Source organism: Nuphar pumila, chromosome 13 (assembly GCF_984573655.1).
Source record: "Nuphar pumila chromosome 13, dmNupPumi1.hap1.1, whole genome shotgun sequence".
NCBI classification, from domain to species: Eukaryota; Viridiplantae; Streptophyta; class Magnoliopsida; order Nymphaeales; family Nymphaeaceae; genus Nuphar; species Nuphar pumila.
The window spans coordinates 95,963,645-95,987,705 of NC_143261.1; the positions used below are offsets into that span (position 1 = coordinate 95,963,645).

The 24,061-nt window shown below is 37.6% G+C and overlaps 1 protein-coding gene across 3 annotated transcripts in view; it reads left to right on the forward strand.

The window, feature by feature from the left end:
* Positions 1–24,061, forward strand: part of LOC149819311 (protein ILITYHIA-like) — a 139,057-nt gene that overhangs the window by 51,321 nt on the left and 63,675 nt on the right. For 2 of the 3 annotated variants that reach the window (XM_089985129.1, XM_089985131.1), the window contains 12 exons: positions 16,177–16,302; positions 16,395–16,488; positions 16,583–16,752; positions 17,339–17,641; positions 17,735–17,851; positions 17,969–18,070; positions 18,165–18,314; positions 19,975–20,139; positions 20,233–20,409; positions 22,815–22,937; positions 23,046–23,126; positions 23,215–23,331. In XM_089985129.1, coding sequence (XP_089841255.1) covers positions 16,177–16,302; positions 16,395–16,488; positions 16,583–16,752; positions 17,339–17,641; positions 17,735–17,851; positions 17,969–18,070; positions 18,165–18,314; positions 19,975–20,139; positions 20,233–20,409; positions 22,815–22,937; positions 23,046–23,126; positions 23,215–23,331 — 1,725 coding nt within the window. The remainder of the gene's footprint in view (positions 1–16,176; positions 16,303–16,394; positions 16,489–16,582; positions 16,753–17,338; positions 17,642–17,734; positions 17,852–17,968; positions 18,071–18,164; positions 18,315–19,974; positions 20,140–20,232; positions 20,410–22,814; positions 22,938–23,045; positions 23,127–23,214; positions 23,332–24,061) is intronic. The other variant, XM_089985130.1, reaches the window with a different exon arrangement.

The following is a 24,061-nucleotide window of genomic DNA, read 5'->3' on the forward strand; positions in this document are numbered from 1 at the left end:
AAATTCAAATAAAAAGGTTTGTGAAGTCGATGTTAGAAAAAGATGAGGAAAGAAATAAAAAATCTTTGTTATGGGTATTGGTAGAACTTAATATGTAACGACCCCAACTCATACCCCATGAAAAAATGACAAATTTTTTTTTAAATAAATGCGGAAACATTTACAGAAACCCGGGACCCTTACAGTTAAATACAACTACCACCACAAGAGATATTATACTCATCTTTTAAACCAAATCAAACCAAACAAAACCATATTTTATTTATTTAAAGTGTATGTGGTCTGAGACATAAGCAAATGAAATGTAAATAAAGCAAAAAGAAGAGTCACGCTGTCTAAAAGAAACTGTCAAACAGTCGTGTAGTGCTTTCGTAGCTTCTTACAAAACCAAGTTGTCTCACTGGGCATCTGAGGCTGCGAAAAACACAGAAGTAGGGGTGTAAGAATCCAAAAAATTATATCTACGAATCCCTCTAATGAAACAAATAAAAAAAACAAAAACAAATAAGATTCATGCAATATTCTAGAGGGATGCAATCATAACAAATTTACAACTCAATTAACTATTTATGCAATAGAGAATAATTATTATCAATAGGGACCACAATTTAAGCATTAAAGATATTTTACATGCATTAGAGAACAAACGTCATGCATTCACCAATATATTAAAATTAAGAGAATAAGTAAATATGCATGATCTAATGTATAACAGGAATATGCATGATCTCAGTGTAATGCATGAATAAATTATTATCTTTTATCAGAGTTTTCTTTTCATATGCATGTCCTTATTAAATGCACAAAATTTAAGTTAACTCTTTTTAATTACTGTTGCCCGCGGATACTTCAAATGGTTAAAAATCCTCGAGGTCAAGTTAAGTTCTCAAGGTAGCTTAACATACAATTTGTATTTTATTACTGGGTTCCAAACTTAGCCCTTGATTGAAACAACTTTCGGAACATTAGACATCTAAATCTAATGTCGGGGACACTAGGGACATCCAAATCCACAAGTTTCACTTTCTTGGTATACCAAAATAACAGCTGTGTTTACACACCACCTCCAGGCAAACTGGCGGATTCTCTATAAAATTGTGGCCAGGAGAAGAACCTCAATATCGAGTTTAGTGGCAACAACAACGCACACAGAGTTTTAGTATCCTCATGGTTCTCCAAAACCGCAATGTTCAAGATTCTCACACTATAAAAGGGACATTAAGGAAACGTAAATTACACAGTTCTTTAATTTTTTTTATTTTGTTATTAATTCACCTCTTTTAATTTGCAATTCAACATGCAAAATTAATAATACAAGTTCGCACATCCACATGCAAAACACTTCACGAGACTATAACCCATGATAACATAGAACAATGCAATTAAAACAATAATATCACATTTGATTTTTGCAATGCATAACATTTCAAACAAAGAGCAACGCATGCTCAAGGCTCACACAACTCATGATAATCCATTTTGATCAACGATGCATTCATAAGCAAAAATCATAAATATCATGCCACTATACATTCCTTTTTAAATACTTCTCAATGCACATTCATGTATGCCAATAAAAAGATGTGCATGAAACAATAATATTAGTATGCATACGCATGAGTTCACATAATCATGCTAAATGCATGCTTTTATTTAATTTACACGTTCATATCAAATAGATGCTTTTATTTGATTCACATATTCATGTCAAAGACATGCTTTCATTCATGAATCTTTTCAATTAAAACATGTGAGTATTCATGCAATTACTTACATGCAAAACACATCCATCTCATGTATGCACATGCACATAAAACAACCTTGCAATAATATTTTGATTCAACATAATACATCAATTCTAAACATGTGAACTTTTCATTCTTTTGCATGCATAAGGTTAAATCTAATATAAATAACAAATTCTGGAAATCAACATGCATAACCGAATTTTATTTCAGAATTGCATAATCACATAGAATGAGCATAAACTGTGCATACAACCACAAATACAATTTGAATGTATTTTTCACATGTACTAAAACATTCTGTTCGGAAGAAGATGCCTTTTCAAACACATAATAACTTTATGTATATATATGTATTTTTTTTGTAAACCTCCTGCCAACCCGCCTATTTGGCTAGGCCTGGTGGGTGTGCCAGGCATTGGTAGGCCAGCTGAATCCGATTCAGCTGAGCTACCAGTCGACCTATCAGGAAACAAAAAGGAAGGGAAAACTTAACGATACAGAAAAACGACATGACCCAATCCCGATATGCTTGTAGAAGATACAACTATATAGGCCCATACAAAATTCATGTTAAATCAGGCCTGATGATTTTGGTCGGATGACACACAGTCAACAATAAAAAACCCTAAAGAAGAAAAGAGGGAAAAGAGAGAAGAGGGAGAAGAGAGAGAAGAGAGAGAAGAGGGAAACTCGTCAACTATGCATTAGACCCTAATCCCTTCTTAAAGGAATTAGCTAATAATAGGTTACAAAAAGAATCCTTCTATTTTTCACTAATTACATAATACTACCCACACCAAAAGATATTTCCTTTTTAACACTCCCCCTCAAGCTGGAGCATATATATCTATCATGCTCAACTTGTCACAACATCTGAGAAAGCCCACACTAGGAAGAGGTTTAGTAAACACATCAGCAACTTGATCCTCTGAAGCAACATGACACGTAGAAATTTGTCTTGTCTGTACTAGATCTCTTATGTAGTGACAATCAACTTCAATGTGTTTCGTCCTCTCGTGAAACACTGGATTATTTGCAATATACGTGACGGCTCTATTATCACACCTCATTACTATCGGCATTAAGGTATGCACATGTAGATCTCTGAGAACTGATCTAACCCATATCATTTCGGCTGCAGTTTGAGCCATGGCTCTATATTCTGACTCAACACTCGATCGGGCTACTACTGTCTGCTTTTTACTTCTCAAGCTTATTAAATTTTCACCTATAAACACACAGAATCTCGTAGTGGATTTTCTATCATTAATGTCTCCTGCATAGTCAGCATCCGAATAGACAACTATATCAAGAGATGAGCTTGGTCTGTATAGTAGTCCTTTACCTAGAGAAGACTTCAAGTACCTGAGAATCATCATTGTTGCCTGCCAATGTACTTGGGTTGGTTTATCCATGAACTGGCTAATCTTGCTCACGACCAGGGAGATGTCTGGTCTTGTCACTGTAACGTACAAGAGTTTACCAACTAGAGATCTGAAACTTCTACTGTCGACAGGTTTTGCTTCTTCAAACATGTGAAGTTTAGGATCCATTGGAATGTTAGCAGGTTTGGCTCCTAACATCCTTGTTTCCTGTAACAAATCAAGTACATACTTCCTATGTGATAGAACTAACCCTTCACGGTTTTGAGCCACCTCTATACCCAGGAAGTATCTAAGAGGACCAAGATCTTTGGTAACAAAATGCTTCTGCCGATGAGTTTTGGTATCTAAGATATCCTTTTTATTGCTTCTTGTGAGTATAATATCATCCACGTACACAACCACGTACACAACCATAATCACAACACCCGTGAGAGTCTTCTTAACAAACAATGAGTGGTCTGATGTTGACCTGTTAAAGCCAAATGCAGACACACTCAAAAAGCTTCTGAAACCACGAACGCGGACTTTGCTTTAGACCATATATTACTTTCTTTAACTTGCATACCTTGTAACACTCTCCCTACTTGCATACCTTGAAACACTCCCCTTGAACCTCGAACCCCGAAGGTTGTTGCATATACACGGTTTCAGACAAGTCACCATACAAAAATGCGTTCTTCACATCCAACTGGCATAAGCTCCATCCATTATAGACAACCACCGATATGACCAACCAAATAGTACCAAGGCATGCCACAGGGGAAAATGTTTCCAAGAAGTCTACTCCATACGTCTGTGTACCCTTTTACCACCAGCCTGGCTTTGTACCGTTCGATTGAGCCATCCGACTTGTACTTAATGGTGTAGACCCACTTGCACCCAACAATATCCACATCAGCCGGAGGAGTAACCAACTCCCAGGTATTCCGTGTAATTAAGGCCTCCATCTCATCTTGCATAGCACCTTTCCATTTGGAGTCTACGACTGCCTGATGGTGATTAAGAGGTAGAGATTCAGCAGATAGAGCTATGGTGAACTTCTTCATAGAAATGGAATGTAAGGTGCATTGCCATTTACCTTTCCTGATAGTGATGGACAAATGGTCATCCACAACAGAGGCTTCAGTCGTGGTAGCTGGAGGACTTCTAAGGAAGAAGGCAGTGTAGGTTCTAATTCCAGAGGATGATCATGATACCGTGACTGAGTGTGAGATATAGGAAAACTTGTAGGAATTGACTCCAAGTGCATAGCATCACCTTGATCACATAGTAATCTGGATGCAATACTTGAAAAGAAAGGAATGAACTCAAAAAAAGATACATCCGCACTGACATACTCTTTACGAGCAATGGGGTCATAACACCGGTACCCCTTTTGATTTTTTGGATAGCCTATAGATATACATTTTATAGCTTGAGCCGATAATTTGTCTCGCTGAGGCCCTAGTTTATGAACAAAACAAACACAGCCAAACACCTTGGGAGAGATCGAGAAAAGATGAGTATTGGGATATAGGATTTTCACAGGAATTTGTTCTCCCAATGAGGATGAAGGCATGCGATTGATAAGGTAACAAGCTGTAAGGATGACATCTCTTCAATATGGAGGCATACATGATTGGAGCATAAGGCTGCGAGCAACTTCTAGAAGATGTCTATACTTTCTTTCAGCTACCCCATTTTGTTGGGAGGTATGGGCACAAGTAGTTTGAGGTTGAATGCCACAATTCTTATAAAACAGTAGTAACTCATTGGTTTTAAACTCAAGAGCATTGTCATTGCGAATGATTTTAACAAGAGAATCAAATTGAGTTTTTATTTCAATAATGAGAGACATAAGGTATTAGAATATGGATCAGATATGGATTCAGTAGAAGATCCATATGGTTCGTGTATGTTCTATACTCCAATGTAATTTGTATTACTAACACATGACAATTTTGTCCATGTAAAAAGCACTCTAACCCTATTTATCTTAATGAAGTATTAGTGCAACTCTGTAGAAAAAGTTAAGGCTGCCGATTTCACCAAAGAAGTCTCTGCTCTCTCTCTCTCTCTCTCTCTCCCCCCACTCCTCTTCTCGGTTTCTACAACAAAACACGCCAACCTACTGGCAGTTTTAACATGGTATCAGAGCAACGACAATACTGGGAGTAAAACGACTTTCATCAGGGACGTGAAAAGCTGTATCTCCATTCTCGTCATGTCACGCTTCATTTCTGGAAAAGCTGTGTTCTCCTCCTCGACAGGTCACGATTTGTTTCTCTTTTTCTTTTCGTTTTTTCCTCGTTATTCTTGTTTCCACGTATCTCCTCACGTGAATCTGATCTTGCCTGGACTGATCATCGCAGCCAAGTTCTTTTATTTTCGAGTTCCCCCTGTTTCACGTGTCCTCTCACGTAAATCTGGTCTGAACTGGTCACCCCAGTCGAGTTTCCTCTGTTTTGAGTTCTTTCTGTCTAGACTGGTCACTCTAGCTGAGTTCTCCCATTTTCTTTTGTGTGTGTTGTTCTTCTTGTTTCACGTGACCTCTCTTGGTCACGAGAATCTGGTCTGGTTACATTCTTCTTATTTAACACACCTCTGCTACTCCAATTCAAGACTCGTTATTCCATTCACAGATCTGAATACACTCAGATATGCTCATGGTTCGTTATTTGTCTCATAAATACTGAAACAATTCCCAGATCAGCTGTCTAAACCCTGTTGTGACATTCTTTAAAATCCTATCGTGACGTTCTCTGGTTCTTCTATCATAAAGTCGATTTCTGAGTCTTTTATGATATCAATCTCATTTCAGCCAACCTTGATCTTTCTATCATAAAGTCTATTTCTGCCATAAATTTCTGCAAATGGATAATTCAACAAACTCTGTTCTTTCTTCCAATTTCCTGGGGCAACTAGTTTCCGAAAAGTTAAACACAAACAACTACCTGACCTGGAAAAGGCAGATTACTCCCTTCATTCGAAGTCAAGACCTTTCAGGTCACTTGGATGACTCCATTCCAACGCCTCCAGAATCTATCACACAAGAAGCCAAAGAGGACGGAGGATTGTCAAACATCATTCGCAACCCTGCATTTGTTGCTTGGATGAAGCGAGATCAGGCCCTCGTTGCGTACATCACTTCCACATTGTCGCAAGAAGTATTAGTTTCTATTCCTGATGATTGCACAACTAAAGTATTGTGGGAGACTCTAGCTCAGACTTACTCTCAGATATCAGAGGCTAAGGTGTTATTTCTCAAACGTGAATTCCAACTTTTAAAAAAGGGGGCAATGACCATTATTGAATTTTTAAATCAAGTCAAAAGTATCATAAATCAATCGGCCATTGTTGGATATCCAATGTCAGATAAAGAAAAAGTGCAACAGACATTAAATGCCCTAGGAGCAAAGTATCATGTTCTTGTCACTTCTTTATTGTGCTTGTCGACGTTGCCCAATTTTGAAGATTTACGCGCTAAAATGATCCAGTACGAGATGTCTTTAAAAGGCATGTCGGATGCTTCGGCCGAAGAACTATCTACGCATGATGTTCTTGCCACAGGGATGATTGCTGATTGTGCACGAGGAGGGCGTGGTAGAGGCAGGGGAGCACAACTCCAGGGTGGACGTGGGCTGTTACTTACACCAAATTTCATTGCCAGCTTTTCAAAAAATGTTCCCACATGCTACCAGTGCAACAAACGTGGTCACATTAAAGCCAACTGTTGGTATAACCCCCAAAATCGTAATAGAATACAAAGCAATAGAAATGTTGGCACATCAAGAACTGCAGGTACCTTTCGGGTCAGTGATGATGCTAAGGATCTCCTCTTGTCTGCTATGACCAACTTGAACCTGAAACAGAGTGATGATGGGATATGGTATGTGGACTCTGGGGCAGGAGCTCATGTCATTGGCAATGCAGGTAAGTTCTCTACTTTGATTCCCTATTTTGGTAAATCTAATATTGTAATTGGAGATGGGACTCACCACCCTATTTCAAACGTAGGCAATGTCCTCATCCCTTTGTCCGAGTTTTCTTCCATTCCTTTATCTAATGTTGTTCATGCACAAAATATAAAGAAAAACATTATCTCTGTTTCTAAGCTTGTTGACTCTACCAATTCATCTGTGGAATTCACTCCTACTTTTGTCTTTGTCAAGGATCTTCAAACGAAGAAGATGTTCGCTAAAGGAGAGCGACGTGGAAACATGTATGTCTTCAATGAAAATCCAACCTCCAATGTCCTGAAGCCCAAGTTTGATCATGTCTCTAAAAGCGTCCTAAGTTTATCCAAATGTAATAAGCCAGATCTCTGACATTCCCGTCTTGGTCATTGTAGTCCAGTCTTTATTGAAAAGTTAGTGTCCAATGGTTTTCTTTCAGAGTCTGTTTCACCTTCATTGAAGGATAAAATATGTCCTAGTTGGCAGGTCTGCAAAAGTCATGGACTTCCTTTTCATCAAATAAATAAAAGAGCTTCCATGCCTTTTGAGATAATATAATCTGATGTTTGGGGCCCAACCCCTAATCCTTCCTCTTCTAGAAGTAAATATTATGTATCCTTTATTGACAGTTTCTCTCGCTTTACCTGGATATTCTTTATGAAACACAAATCAGAGGTTTTTCTTATTTTCCGTTACTTTCATGCTTACGTTAAAACTCAATTCTCCCAAAATATTCAAATTCTCCAATATGATGGAGGTGGTGAGTATTCCTTCAAAGAATTTTTAGATTTTCTTCAAGAAAATGGGATACATCGTAGAGTTTTTTACCCGTACACTCCACAACAAAATGGAATTGCTGAACGTAAACACAGACATATTGTGGAAAGTGCAATGAGTATGATGCATGGTTGTAACTTGCCTATTAGTCTTTGGACAAAAACTTTTCACACTGCCACTCACGTGATAAATCGTCTTCCTATGTCTATCCTTGAAGATCAGTCTCCCTATTATGTTCTTTTTGGTGTACAACTTGATTATGATGAGTTACAAGTTTTTGGATGCAGATGTTATGTACACATTGATAAATCGATGAGAACTAAATTTCAGGACAAAGCCTCTATATGCCAATTTGTAGGTTATGCAGATGAACACAAGGGTTACAGGTGCTATAACCCCGCCAATAAGAAGATCAGAATTTCCAGAAATGTTGTCTTTGATGAAAATAATTTTCTAGAAAATAAAACAGATCACAATCGTGAACATATTGACGCAGCTGCTAATTGGTATGATCCATGGCTCAGTGCTGAACTTATTTCACATACTACAGAACATACCACTTTGGTTCCTGAAAGCGTACATGATAAGACAACTTCAGATAAGGTATCAGAAACAGAATGTCCGAGATACAAAGGAAATGTCTATACCAGGAGACCCAGAGAGCAAACAGATGTACCTGTTGGAGAACAAGTGGCATTGTCCAGTAATAAAGAGGAACCAAGAAGATCAGGCAGGATAAGGCATCCTATTGAAAAATGGGTGAGTTATGATAACTTCTATGGATTTTCAGATCTTTCTATTCAAGATTCAAAAACATGAGGAACCACTTGGGTTTTGTCGAGCTGTTCAATCTAACAAATTGATTGAAACAATGAATGAGGAGATCGAGACACTTCATGAGTGTCAAACATGGGAGATAGTTGGTCGTCCCCCCGATAAAAATGTTGTTGGCTCAAAATGGGTGTATAAGATTAAATACAAACCAGACGATAGCATTGAACGATACAAGGCACGTCTTGTTGCCAAAGGTTTTACTCAAGAATACGGCCAAGATTATGATGAGACATTCAGCTCAGTGGTGAAAATGGGAACTATTCGTATGATTCTTGGCCTGACAATTGAACATGGGTGGCCCCTTAGTCAACTTGATGTTAAAAATGCATTCCTTCATGGGGATTTGAAAGAAGAAGTTTACATGAAGCAACCTCAAGGTTATGCAGAGGGAGACCCAAAATAATATGTATGCAAATTAACCAGAGCATTGTATGGTTTAAAGCAAGCCTCTAGGTCATGGTTTGAGAGCTTCTCCTTAGAGATTCAGAACCACGATTTCATTCGTTCCCAACTAGATCATTCTCTATTCATATACGGGGATGAAACCACTATGGTTTTCTTACTCATATATGTTGATGATATAGTGATCACTGGTAATGCTCCAGATCATATTCAACGAATTAAAACTTTACTAAGCATGCGGTTCCAAATGACAGATCTTGGAGAGCTGAGATATTTTCTTGGTGTAGAGGTGGACAGACAGGATGGAAAAATGTCATTAACTCAACAGAAATACACTCTTGATCTCTTGACCAAAGCAGGAATGACGGATTGCAAACCTGTGCCTACACACAGTGTTGTCAATCAAAAGCTCAGTATTTGTGATGGGCATGTTACAATACCTTACTTTTACTAGACCAGACATTGTATATTCTGTAAATCAAGTATCTCAGTTCATGCATGAATCGAAGACTTGTCACATGGATGCTGTCAAACGTATCCTTCGTTATCTAAAAGGCACGGTGGGTGATGGACTCACATATGCATAATCTCCTTTGGGGACACCAAAACTTGACATATTGGCCTATACAGATGCAGACTGGGCAAGAGACTCAGATGAAAGAAGGTCTGTTTCAGGATACTGTGTTTTCATTGGAAGGAATCTTGTCTCATGGAGTAGCAAAAAACAAAAGGCTGTGGCAAGATCTAGCACAGAGGCAGAGTATAGATCTATGACAACTACCACAGCAGAAGTGACCTGGATTAGGCATCTACTTACAGAGATGCAAGAGGATATCTCAAGATCGACTCTTATGTGTGATAATAGAAGTGCTATACAAATTGCGTTAAATCCGGTTCATCACAATCGGACTAAGCATATTGAGGTTGACCAACATTTTATCAGACAAAAGATAGCAGACAAAGAGATTGAACCAGTTTATGTGCCTTCAGAAGACCAAGTCGCTGATATGTTCACAAAAGGTCTCACAAGTAACCGTTTTTGGTACCTGAAGAACAAGTTGCACATGGTTCACTCCCATGCACAACTTGAGGGAGGGTATTAGAATATGGATCGGATATGGATCCAGTAGAAGATCCATATGGTTCGTGTATGTTCTATACTCCAATGTAATTTGTATTACTAACACAGGACAATTTTGTCCATGTAAAAAGTACTTTAACCCTAGTTATCTTAATGAAGTATTAGTGCAGCTGTGTAGAAAAAGTTAAGGCTGCCGATTTCACCAAAGAAGTCTCTGCTCTCTCTCTCCCCCCCCCACTCCTCTTCTCGGTTTCTACAACAAAACACGCCAACCTATTGGCAGTTTTAACATAACGATTGAAGGAACTTCCGATCTGTCTTTTATTAAGAATACCCATGAGAATCTGGAAAAATCATCGACAATGAGTAAATAATAACGACACTAAGACCTACTGGGAACTCTACTAGGTCCCCATACATCAACGTGAAGAAGCTCAAATAATCTCTGACTCGATGGACTCTGACTTGAAGGAAACAAACTCTTGTGGTGTTTACCCAACTGGCAGGCTTCACACTGGAATAAGGCTGAAGGAGAAATTTGATGAAGAATTCTACGAAGTTTTGGCAACGGTACATGACCAAGACGAAGGTGCCATTGATAAGAACTGGAGGATGACTCAGACACGGTGTGCACGACTCCCAGTGGTTGATGGAGATATTAGACACCTCCTTCTTCATAGCCTCCACCAATCCTCTTCCCTGTCAATAAATCCTAAAACATACAACACAAAGTGTCAAAAATCACTCTATAATTGTGCTCTTTTGCAATACGACTAACCGACAATAAATTTTGAGGAAAGGAAGGAGCATGAAGCACGTCTGTCAGCTGAAGTGACGGAGAGATGGAAACATTTCCTTGTCCCACAATGGGAGATGAGCTCCCATCGACAAGGACAACTTTATGCTGATCACACATGGGTTCTAGCTTGGATTTTTTTTTTGAAGGCCCACATAGGTGTCTAGAGGCACCTATGTGATTTAATCAATAATCCATCTACTACCTTGGTGATTTAATCATTCATCTGCAGAGCAAGCAACATCAGCAATAGGAGTAACTGCGTTTGAACTAGAAGGGCGGTGAGACATCAATTCTTCATACTCTGTACGACTAAGAGTGACCGATTCATTGGTGGAGCTAGTGGGAATCTCTATGTCAAGCTTCGCAATTTGGGCCTTGGACACATTTGATGTCTGCGAAAAATAGGGGGTCTACCATTTTTATCCCAACACCTATCCTTAAGATGCCCCAATTTGCCACAATAGGTACACTGAAATCTACCTCTTCCTCCTGTACCTCTGCCTCGACCTTTGCCACGCGTATTTAGGAAATTTCCTCTTCCCTGACCTGAGGAGACTACAAGAGCCGATGTTGGAGAATCAAAATGAGTTTGTGGAAGAGTAATAGTTAATCTGCTCAGGTGATTGTAGGTTTCGGCAAGAGTTGGGACATCTCATCCTGTCAATATCTGAACCTTTGCAACTGCAAATTCAGATGATAGTCCAGTCAGGAATCTTGCAACAATGGTTTGCTCCTGATGGGACTTCTGTGTGGTGTAACATAGGGGCCTGTGTGCATTCAGCCTTTCAAATGCAGATTTGACGGATGCATAATACTGGGCCAGCGATTGATCTCCTTGTTGTAGTTGATAAATTTCTTGCTCGACTTGTAAGATGCGGCTCACATTGATCTCGTGAGAGTACGTATCTCGAAGGTTGTCCCACATCTCTTTCGCAGTGTTGTAGTAAATAAGACCATCAACGATATGTGGCAATACACTGTTCATCATGCACGACATAGCATTGTCATTTTCTTCATCCCATGTGCTGTTTTTTTTCCAGTTTTATCAGGTGGTTCTGGTTATAAAAGAATATGTTTTTTTCGATGACCAGAAACGGGCATCATAAACGTCCGGGACCACCTCGCATAGTTAGAGTCATCTAGCTTGACAGAGGACCCATACAAAAAAAGGGTTCGCAAAGGCTTTATACTCTCCAATCAGCTCCCTTTTTAGATCACCATCTTTAGACTGCAGATCTGTCATCTTGACTGATTCTCAAACAGTTATCAGACCTGACCTAGATCTGATCTGTCCAGATCAGATCTGTGACACTACAAAAGCAGAAAAGAACACGTCGGATCTGACTCTGTAGTGATTTACAAGTTGACTCTTCAACATACCCGATCTCCACTTGATCTGGTCTTCTCCATGATCCACACGTAACAATCATTCCACGATCATCTTCGGCCGTACGCCACGATCCAATTAGCAGTAGAAACTTAAACACAAACCTGTTTTGAGGCCAGCAACATGCAATCGATTTACACTGATCAGATTTCCACCAGATCTGATCATCGACAGCGATCAAATTTTTATCATGTAAAATCTGATTTCAGATCTGGATCTTCAACGCTAGGTAGATCCCTGTGACTTCCGTCAGATCTGGTTTCGGATTTGCGCCAAACTGAATCAGATCAGCTTCCCACCTGATCTACTTGCTTCCACGTTTCACGAGATTTTCTGCAGCTTCCCACAATCAGCCACAGCAGCATCCCACGACCCACAATCAGCAACAGTATCCCCGGAGGGAACATAGCTTTGATACCATGTTAAATCAGGCCTGATGATCCTGGTCGCTAGATCACAGATGACCCACACACAACACTCAGAAACCCTAGAGAAGAAAGGAGGGAGAAGAGAGAGAAGAGGGAAACTCGATAACTATGCATTAGACCCTAATCCCTTCTTAAAGGAATTGGCTAATAATAGGTTACAGAAAGAATCCTTCTATTTTTCACTAATTACATAATACTACCCACACCAAAAGATATTTCCTTTTTAACAATTCATATAAAAGAAAACGTGCAGGTATATGCATGTTTACATTCAGCTATACATGGTTTCATAATTCCATAAACACGCATATGCACCCTTACCATTTAGATATGTATTTACAAACAGGCTGTTTACACGTATACACGCATATACTTAGTTTCATATTCAAATATCACATGATGACAACACGGACAACTCGCCGTGGGACATACCTCAAGCATACCATCTTGGCAAAAAATAAAACCTCTATTTTCAAGACTTAATATGTATTAAATCTGGGCCTTTAAACTTGCACAATATATATATTCAGAACCTGCCCAGCCGAACCCACTCAGCTGGGCCCAATTGGCTCGGCAGGCCTGCCAGGGCACTAACAGGTCTGGCCAGCTGAGCCAAGCTCAGCTGGTCTGCCGACCAGACTGCGAACCCTCTCGGTAATTAAAGTATGTGAAATAATTTTTTTTTTGAAAGGGTGCCAGGCTGCCAGCCAAGTGGCTGGCCAGGCAGGGCCGGCTAGGCCTGCACTAGCCCAGCTGATTGGCTGGGCCTGGCAGCATGTTGGTCCTGCCCACAAGCCCAGCAAAACAGCAATAAAAACATATATATATATATATATATATATATATATATATATATATATATATATATATATATATATATATATATATATATATATATATATATATATATATGCCTTCGAGTAGATCTTAGGTTTATTACTCAGGTATGCATGTATCTGCATCTCTAAATTCAAGCATGTATGTATATGAAAAAAAATTCATCCAGATATACCTTCTGTATACCCAGATTTATAAACAGGTAAGCATACCTTTGCAGACTTATATTCAGATATGCAGGTGTAAACAAATTTTTGTGCAATATATATATATATATATATATATATATATATATATATATATATATGCTGAGTTTTACATTCAGTTTCCAGATGAATCCTATACAAAAATAAATTGTCAGGGAATATACAACTAAACCTACTGTTTTAACATGGACACACACAATACCAATTTCTGTTTTAACCAAACTACAAGCATATACCGAAAATAGGTAAGAAAATTCATAAAACATTGCAGATCATGTATTTTCTTTTCAACAAGAGTCTAATACACTAAATCTGGACCAGATTTGCGCATGTTACAACATGGCAAATCTGTCTCGATTTAGGGACTCACAACACAACGAAATACATATTCCGAATCATGTATCAATATATGTACTCTTTCCAAAATAAAACCTGAAAAAGAGAAAAGTAAAACCCAAACTTTATATACTAGAAAAAATTTTCAGATTCTCTTTTCTCATGGATTTCCACTAAAATCTTGCATGAAAATCCTATTCATGCCCTTTTTCTCATTCAGAACGAGAGAAAGACTCGTACCTTACACAAAGAACGAAGGAAGAACACTAATGGATGGTTGAAAACGACGGATGATTGAAGAAGGTAACGTTCTTCTTCTTTCTCTTTTCTCTCTTTTTCTCTCTTTCGCTCTTTTTTTTTCCTTCTCTTTCTCTTTCTTATTTTTTTTAATCTATTTATAGAGCTCTAGATGGGCTGGAGAATAGAGTGCAGCCCTAGCTGAAACTCTCTTCTCTCTTAGAGTTTCGAAAATTTCAAAACTCTCCAAGTTTACTTTTTCAAAGTTTTATTTCATTTGGAACTTCATGTTCCTTAAAACCTCTTAGATGCTTCTAGGTGTGTTTAAGGGATTTACTAAGAGTCCTAAATAAATGTCAAATTAAAATTTTGAAATTAATTAATTAATTAATTAATTAATTTAATATTAAACAATAAATAAATTTTTAGAAGCTTCAAAAATTGTCAAATTAACTTGGGAGACTTCTTAACATTAATTAACTTCAATTTAAAGGTTTTTAATGAATTTAAAGTTGGAAAAACCGTTGGGCATGGATTTGGATCTGAATTCAAGATCCAAATTGTAACGACCCCAACTCATGCTCATTGAAAATGCAGATTTTTTTTATAACAGTGCGAAAAACTTCTCAAAGACCCGGGGTCCTCACAGTTCCAATTCCAACTGGATAACCCAATACCATAAACAAACTTACAACCATCATTCATACGAACCAAAACAATTTCTTTATTTATGAATAAGAGTAAATTTTAGAGACCATGTTTTATTCGAATGAAAATAAAGCAACTGAAAAAGCAAGAAGAATTGAAAGAAAAGAAAGAGCCACTCTGTTCCCTGCTGAAGTTGTCAAGCCCAAGTATGACTCTCATCCATTCCCAGTAGCCAGTCCTACCTCACTGTTCACAATTCCTTCTGAAAACCAACAAAGTAGGGTGTCAGAACCGAAATTCTGAGTACAACTACTTCTAAAGAAACCAGGTGAGACAAAGAACATGGATTAGATTTCATGCAATAATTTGAGTGAGTGCAAGAATAACAAATGCGCAGAATCTGACAATTTATACATGTGACAGATTGCATATACTCACCAATAAATAACAATAAGGCAGTAACACATAGCAAGAACCAAGTAACCAAAACTTTCAGCATGCTTTTAGGAAATGAATTACATACCATTACCATATCATGAACTAGAGAACATTCCAAATTATGCATGATGTAGTGCAGAATAAGAAAATGCATGAATTCCTTTATTATCTTACATTTAAGTTCTCTTTTCCTTTCCATATGCATGCCCTGGTGGTTGAAACATTTGAAGTTGTTTAGATAAAGCCATCACCTTGTTGTAATGCTTTTCCTGTCACCTGAATTGCAATTTTCTGTAGAAGATTTAAAAATAAAAAAGTATTTGTAAGGTTGCATTTTTCTGTTTATAATAAAACCTGCTGATAAAAATATCAAATAGTGCATGACACTCCACCTCATATATTTAATCTCAGGGTCTCTGCTTCTTTATGGGTTCTTTCTTCGGATTTGGTTTTGGTTGGAGAACATGTATACATAATTTTCCTTGGCCAAATCTTGATGCAGCCATATCTTCTTTGACCTTTCTCATTTCATTTTCTTTACCTTCTTTGAATTTTGTAAATGTTTTGCACACTAAATATGTAAATTTTATTTGTGAATTTCTATTGACAGAACTCAAAGCTTTGTTAGGATCTCTCTTTAACTGTGTTTTTTAATTCCTGTGCAAGTTCTTATCTTCTTCATCTTCGTATGCATGCAGATTTTTCATACACTGGATGGAATGCTTTCCAGCGAACAAGGTGTTTATGTTGCAGAATCTGTTGCTGATCGAAATGTGAAGCATGCAAAAGGCCGTTTCCGTATGTATGATGACAGTGCTGAGTTGGTGAGGATTTGTTCAGTTCTACATGCTTCACATGGTTATACCATTATAGTGAACCGACAATCATGCGGTTATGGGGCTTTTCTGTCTTTCAGGATCATGTCAAATCTGGTCCACAAAAGGAATTGAATAGAAAGGAGCCACTAAGCATGGGAAAGAAGGACTTGGTTAAGGGAACAAAGAAAAATGGCATGTCTAAATCATAATTTATTGTACCAAACAATCTTTTATTGTAGCTTAAAATGACGTGTTGATATTTATTTATTAAAAGTAACAATTGCAGACAAGGTTAAGACTGCAAAAGAAGAGGCACGTGAACTACTACTTAAGGAGGAAGCTACAATTCGTGACAAAGTGCAATGTATACAGACTAATCTAACTATGATGTTGAGAGCTTTAGGAGAAATTGCTATAGCCAATCCAATTTTTGCTCATGGTCAGCTTCAACTGATGGTATGCAATACATCACCTCTTTTTTCCTATTTGAAGTCTCCAAAAATCTGGTTTTCATCAATATTTGCCAATTTAGATCCTGTGTGTGTGTGCTGTAATTGAGAGTGGTAACCTCTTAGACTCGATTACTCATAAAAGTTCCTTTTATATACTTCCTGATTCATTAAATGAGCTTTTGAAACATTTTGTACAATTACCTTTTCTACATGGCAGCTCCAGATTCATACCTGTTCAACATACTTTGCAATAGCTTTTGATTTTGGGTTAGTCGAAAACTAATCTTTATAGAGCTAAGAACAAGCTGTTTGTGTATCTCTATAATATATTTTCTTTTATAGATATGTGTTTTTCTGTTTTATGGAGCGATGATGATTCACATATTATGTTGAAGGTTGATGTATTTGATGTCCAATGTCTGGACTGACTGAACTCTGATGGTTTCTCTCATATAAATACTTGGTTGCATACTTGTATTCTTTTATGAAATTAACTGTTGAAAATTCCAACTTTTTCTACATGTGGTTCCTTGTTTTTTAAAAGAAATTTCATTTAATTTTGAATGTTTCATATGGTAATCTTATGACAGGTTAGTTTTGTAAATCCTTTAGTGTGTTCACCAATTGTAAATGATGCTGCATTTGAGACGATGCTGAAGCTTGCAAGGTGTATAGCCCCTCCTCTTCACCACTCAGCACCTGAAATTGCTGCAGCATTACGACTGATTGCTGTTGATGCAACATCTTTTAAGCATGAGCTGGTACCTTTAACGGGTGACAGTGAGATTCAAGAAAGGGCATCTGTTGGATTGTTGGAGAGAATTGTGGGAAGTTTGGTGACAGCATGCAAATCTGGTCCACTTCCGGTGGATTCTTTTGTTTTCATCTTCCCTGTATTTGTTCTATCCTGTTGAAATTTTTTAATCTACATCTTATAGTACACTTCTTTCGCCCTAAACTTTGTTTTGAATTTCATGTTTGATCAGATTCTGGAGCAGATCCTTTTCTCCATGAAGAAAACAAGACTTCATGATGATGTCCTTCATATAATTTCTATGCACATGGATCCAATGCTGCCTCTTCCTAGGCTTCTAATGTTATCAGTTATTTTCACAAAACTCTGAGATGCAATTGTGCATATTTGTGATGTGCATTACCTGATAATACTTTCAAGGAACTGTATTCTGTTGCTCTGTTCTTGAGGGTTATTCTTTCTTCAGGTTCTCTATCATGTTCTTGGTGTTGTTCCGGCTTATCAAGCACTAATTGGGTCGATGCTAAATGAATTGTGTTTAGGGATACTACCACACGAGCTGGCATCAGTATGTTTACTTCCATTCACTCATTTCATTCTTGCTAACTGACGTTTTGCTATGCTCTTAATAAAGCCTTTCATGTCCATTAATTATTTAACAGGCACTTTCTGGGGTGTATGCTAAAGATGTTCATGTGAGGCTTGCTTGCTTAAATGCTATCAAGTGCATTCCTTCAGTTGCTGGTCGTTCTCTTCCTCAAAATGTTGATATTGCAACTCATATTTGGATTGCTTTACATGATCATGAGAAGGTTTGATTAAATGTACACGTTCATTTGTTTTTGAATAAATTGAGAATCTTCTCTTTGTTAGTTGTCCGCATGCAAATCTAGCATAAAGTCACTTAAGGTGGACAATATGGGAATACTATTCTAATATTCTTCTACATCTTCTTTTTGGGGGAATCATCAATCATCTTTTGCTTCTCAGGAAATTTTGGTTTACTTTCGCATATTTTTATATCTGTGCTTTTTCATTTATGTTGGTTTGTGCACATCATTCTTGATCCCACAGCTTGTGACCTGTTTCTTTTTCAATTCATTCTCCTGGGATGAATGGAGCGAACTTGAAGAAATGCTCAGGAAAGCATAAATCACATAACCAAGATAATTTTGTTCTTGTTGCATTGTAACTTGTAAGCTGTCCAACTGTTTGTCTTGTCACTATTTTTTGAGAAAGCATATGGAATTATGGGCACATACATATGGCAGCAGAGACCTACAAGGCAGCATATGTATTTGTTCATCCAAGCATATCACTAATGCCATGCGATATGCTACAATTGCAGACATAGGTTAATCTAATTTCTGGTTGCATTCTAGAATTTTGCCTTTAAAGCGGACACCTAGAATCATTTGTCAGTCATATTGCATCAGTAACTTTGTCGTATATCATATTTATCATTAATCTTTTTAAATTCTTTGGTGATATTTTTGAGAAGAAATAAATTGTATTAAGCAGGGGGGTCACAAGATTTCATCATCAATTGCAACAAATATGGTCAAGAAAGTACAAAAGATAAGTAATTACAGGAATTTCAAGGACCTAGTCCTCAAATGCCCAATCACAGAAAGGTCAGTCTGGCCATTTTTGAGATGCACTAGCTAGGATGTCGTTTTAGATATAATGAGTAATATAAGCAAGCTTGGAGGACTTTCAGCCATGTGAACCATCTCTTTTAGAGTTCTTTAAGAAATGTGGTTAGCTAGTCTCCTATCTTTAGAGATCTCTAGCTGTTGTCTATTCCTTTACTCATTTGAAAATGGATATTGGGGTTTATGGATAAACATTGAAATAAATGGCATGGCTAGTGTTAATGAGTTGTATACTCAGGAATGCCTTGTGGATGATGCATTTTCTCATCTGAGTTTGCGGCCTCCACAAAATTCTGTTAGTCTGTCTTTGCGTCACTTGCCTGATCACTTTTCTGTGGTCTTATCTGTGTCCGTGCCACTTCTTTAATTGGAATTGCATGCTGGATATTCACACCTGTGTAATGTTGCACGAATGCATGCATGCAGTTGAGTTGCTGGAGCCATTTCAGTTTCTTATGTATGCCTGAAATGTCTTGCTGCACTTAAGAATTTTATTGGGCCTTAATCAGTTGATCCAGTCTTCATTTCTAAATTTTACTAGTTAGCAGGAGGATGCAATTAATCCATTTTGTGTTTGATATCCTGTTTAAATTGATTTATTGTTATAGTTGACAAGGAGGAAACATTTAGTGGTCCTGTATATCACTGAAGCATAGTTTCATCTCTCATTCTTGTTGCATCATAGTGGTTAATCTTGATTTGTTTTGGGTATCAGTTGTTTTGGTTATCAACCTTTTAGCTGTTCTCTTATCCACTGCTTCTTCAATAGTATTGATGCAAGATGCTTCCCTAATGCACATGTTTTTATATTCTCCAGGTAATTGCAGAAGTCACAGAGGATATCTGGGACCGTTATGGCTATGATTTTGGGACTGACTACTCTGGTCTTTTTGCTGCCCTTTCTCATGTACACTTTAATGTCCGTGAGGCAGCTGCAGAGGCATTAGCTGCAGCACTAGATGAAAATCCTGAGTCAATACAGGTTGGTTATGTTCTGTTCTTATTTTTCAGTTGTTAGATAGCTGAGCGTTACCTACTGACTCTTTTGTTCGTTCTTGTTCTCTGTCATCATCAGGAAACCCTTTCAAATCTGTTTTCATTGTATATTCGTGATGTTGGAATAGTGGGAGATGGAGTGGATCTCAACTGGATTGGTAGACAGGGAATAGCCTTGGCATTATACTCTGCTGCTGATGTTTTAAGAACCAAGGATCTTCCAGTGGTGATGACATTTTTAATATCGCGAGCACTGGTAGGCTCTTAATGGTCTATCTTATTTGTGTCAACTTTTTTTGTTTTTTATTTTTTGGCATTTAATTACTATGTCATGCTTTGCTTTGTCTATAAGAATTAAACTTGAATTTAGGTATTATCAATACAGAAAATTAGTTTAATTTTTCTTCCATTTTTCTTCTCCATTATAATGAACGGGATCATTTATTGTCACTTGTTTGTAGGCAACCAATGTTTTTGGTACTATATTTCCATGTTTATTCCTCATATGTGATTCATCTTCTGAAGACCATCTGTAATGGTTTCACTTGCTTATCCTTTACTTGTATAAAACTGTCTTTTTGTGGCCTCCATATGTATGCCTTTCTTTACTACATTGATATGGGCTATTATTGGACAGAAGCTGTGGATACATGTGCAGAATGCACAAGCTTTTAATAAGGGAATTTTTGGTGTTCATATAAAGAAAGGCTTATTAGCATATGCTGATATTCTCTTCTAAGTTCTCCAGTAAATTCCTGCACTGGGTCCGTTGTGGCAAGTTCAGAACAATGCTTATTCATTTAGGGATTTGATATTGTCAAAGACTGTAATGTTAAAAAAATTGGTAATACTTTTGGAGAGTACCTATGCTTCCTGGAGAGAGGACCTTTAGGGAACTGGTTAGCACAAACACTCGTATGTTTTATTTTTTCAGTCAAACGCCTCTTTCTAGACAACTCTCACAGGGAGGGCATAACTCATCAATAAGAATGTGCTACATGGCAGGGGGTTTGACTCATTGAAGCATGTTTTCTCTGGTTACATTTTGTTGCAGCCTTCTTCCTTGCTTGTCTCAAAGGATGCTCACTTGTATGAATTTATAATAGATAGTGGCTATGAATTCTATTGGCCGAGTCCATCTTAGGAGTGTGAAATATGTACAGCTCAGGTGGGTCATGCTACTCAAAAGCCATGCACATAGTTTTAAGAAGAAATCCTATAGACGTTCCTTCACGTAAAACATTGGACCCAAAGGTATATCAATAAAAAACATGATGGACAGGACACTCTTGGTTGATTAATTAGATTGTTCATGATCTTCATTATAAGAAAAGTTGCCCCTTTGTCAGAGATAGAGTAACTTTGTTACTGTCAATGGTTATGAAGATGATTCATTCAACTATGACCGTTGGATTGGTAGAAATGCTGTCTTTGTTGATGGTGCAACCTCTAGTTTGCTTATCAAAAGAGAAGCAAGAGAAGTACAAGAAAAAGGAAAACCAGCAGGGGTATATGAAATATGCTAGTTGTTGAGGTATTAAATTTACAAGCTATTCTATGAAGCATCAACATGTAAGAAAGAACCCAGACATTACTGAAAACTATGCAAAGAACATGCGTTTCTCATTGCTGACCATTGAAATTGCTGTTTTTAGGAAAGTTTTAGAAAGGAATTTTGACTATAGTTTTTACCGGCTACATAATGCTCGTTCTATGGTTTGAGACATCTAATATGATGAACCTTAGGAGAGGGATATCCTAAATGGGCGCACTGGGAAAGGTAGAATCTGCCTGTTAAAGTACGAACACACAATTTTGTGATGAACACTTTTAAGTTTAACTAGCAACTGAGCGTATAGCAGGGGGTGGGTTGCCTTGGATCTTAATATATAATTGACAACATGTTTGAAAAGTAGCTATAAAGTGGAAGGAAAACGTGGATAAATATCTTCAATTAGCTTTTTGTCTTGGGAAGTTGTAACATGCTAAATTGAAAACTTAGATGCACAAAGGAGAATGCTCCTTGCTGGATCTACGAAAGGCTTTTCAATGGCAATTGGCATGTTAAAGGTTAAAGGTTAAAGGATAATGCTCCTTGATTCTCCAAGGTAAAAGAGCACCAGATCGGTTAAAGGTTCCGTACCTAAGACACAATAATAACAGATACAACAACATAACTATCACTGTTATGCCATCCAGTTTGGTGCTAGCAGCTGAAATGATTATTCTCTCCTGGGTAGACTATGCATTTATATCATTCTGAGAAAGGATGATTCTGCCCCTGAACATCCAAGTAATTTCCTGCACTATTGCTTGACACATCGTGGAGCAAACAAAATATTGTTTACCTTTTTGTGAGCATGAGGCAAATAGAATAATGTTTGGCATGGCTAGCCTTTCCTGGATTCGTGGGCTGTTGCCTTGAAGGAAAATAGAGTGTTTTGATTTAGTAGGGGAACATTATTTAACCTTTGATGTGGAAATTCAGAAAGAAAAATGTTCCTACTGTACATTGTATCTCTAAGTGTAGTTTTTTCTTGGATCAGCTTGTGAGAGATGGGAAAAGTTTTTTTGGTATCTTTTTTTTCCCCTTATTTCTATTGTAATTTCAAATTGCCATATGTTGCGTGTCATAAAACTTGTTTGGATAACACATTGCAGGCTGACCCTAATATGGATGTTCGTGCAAAAATGATAGATGCTGGTACCATGATTGTTGACAAACAGGGGAAGGATAATGTTTCCCTTTTGTTTCCTATTTTTGAGAACTACTTGAATAAGAAGGTAAAAGCTTGCTCTATTTTTATATGTCAAGATCACATTTTATCCATTTAAAATTTTAACGCTATACTCATACAATTTTTTGCTGATATGCTTTTGTCTTTGCAATAGGCAACTGATGAAGAAAAATATGACTTAGTCCGTGAAGGTGTTGTGATTTTCACTGGTGCTCTTGCGAAGCATTTGGACAAGGTTTAGTAGTTTTTCTTTAAGTCTTTACAGATCAGCCTTAGTAGTTGCTTATATACTCAAAGATTTTGGTTTTTATTTTGTTGGGCAGGATGATCCCAAAGTGCATGCAGTTGTTGAGAAGTTGCTAGATGTATTAAGCACCCCATCTGAGTCAGTTCAAAGGGCAGTCTCAAATTGCTTGCCTCCATTGATGCGTTCTAAACAAGTTAGTCAACATAATTTTCTGTTGCTAGAAGTTTGCCATGCATTTCATTGGATGGACTCCATGAGGAGATTGCAATCCTTTGTTAGATATTATGTTTCTAATGGTCATCTAAATTGTCCTTATACTGAGTGGCGCTTTTGCCCACAAGGGCTCTGCTCATTTGGTAAGGGCAACTCGTGAATCAAGCTGTAAGTTGTGAGATTTTCCCTCTGAACCTGTTTTGTGAGAAGAGAAAGAAAGAGAAGGATAGAGGCTACGGCTGCGACTGTCACAATTTCAATCTTGAAATCGTGACCTAGAACCATGTATTAGTATGTGTTAGTATACAATATGGGTCCGGGTCTGGTATAACATCCAGATCCAGAATGAAATAAAGACTATACATAGTATGGACTTGGGTCTGATATGATATCCAGACCCCAAAAATACAATAAACACACTTTTTCACCTCCCCTCAAGTTGATCATGGTCTTGAACCATGAACAACTTACCTTTAAGCATCCAAAAACGATCTTTTGTCAAGCTATTTGTAAATATGTCTGCAACTTGTCTTTCAGTATTAACAAACTCAGGCTCAATCTCTTTTTCTTCAACTTTTTGTCTCACAAAATGTTGGTCGATCTCAATATGCTTAGCACAACTGTGATGTACTGGATTGAATGACATGTTGAGAGCACTTTGATTGTCACGTAGCAAGGTAGATCGAGAGATTGTTTCTCCCACTTCAGTT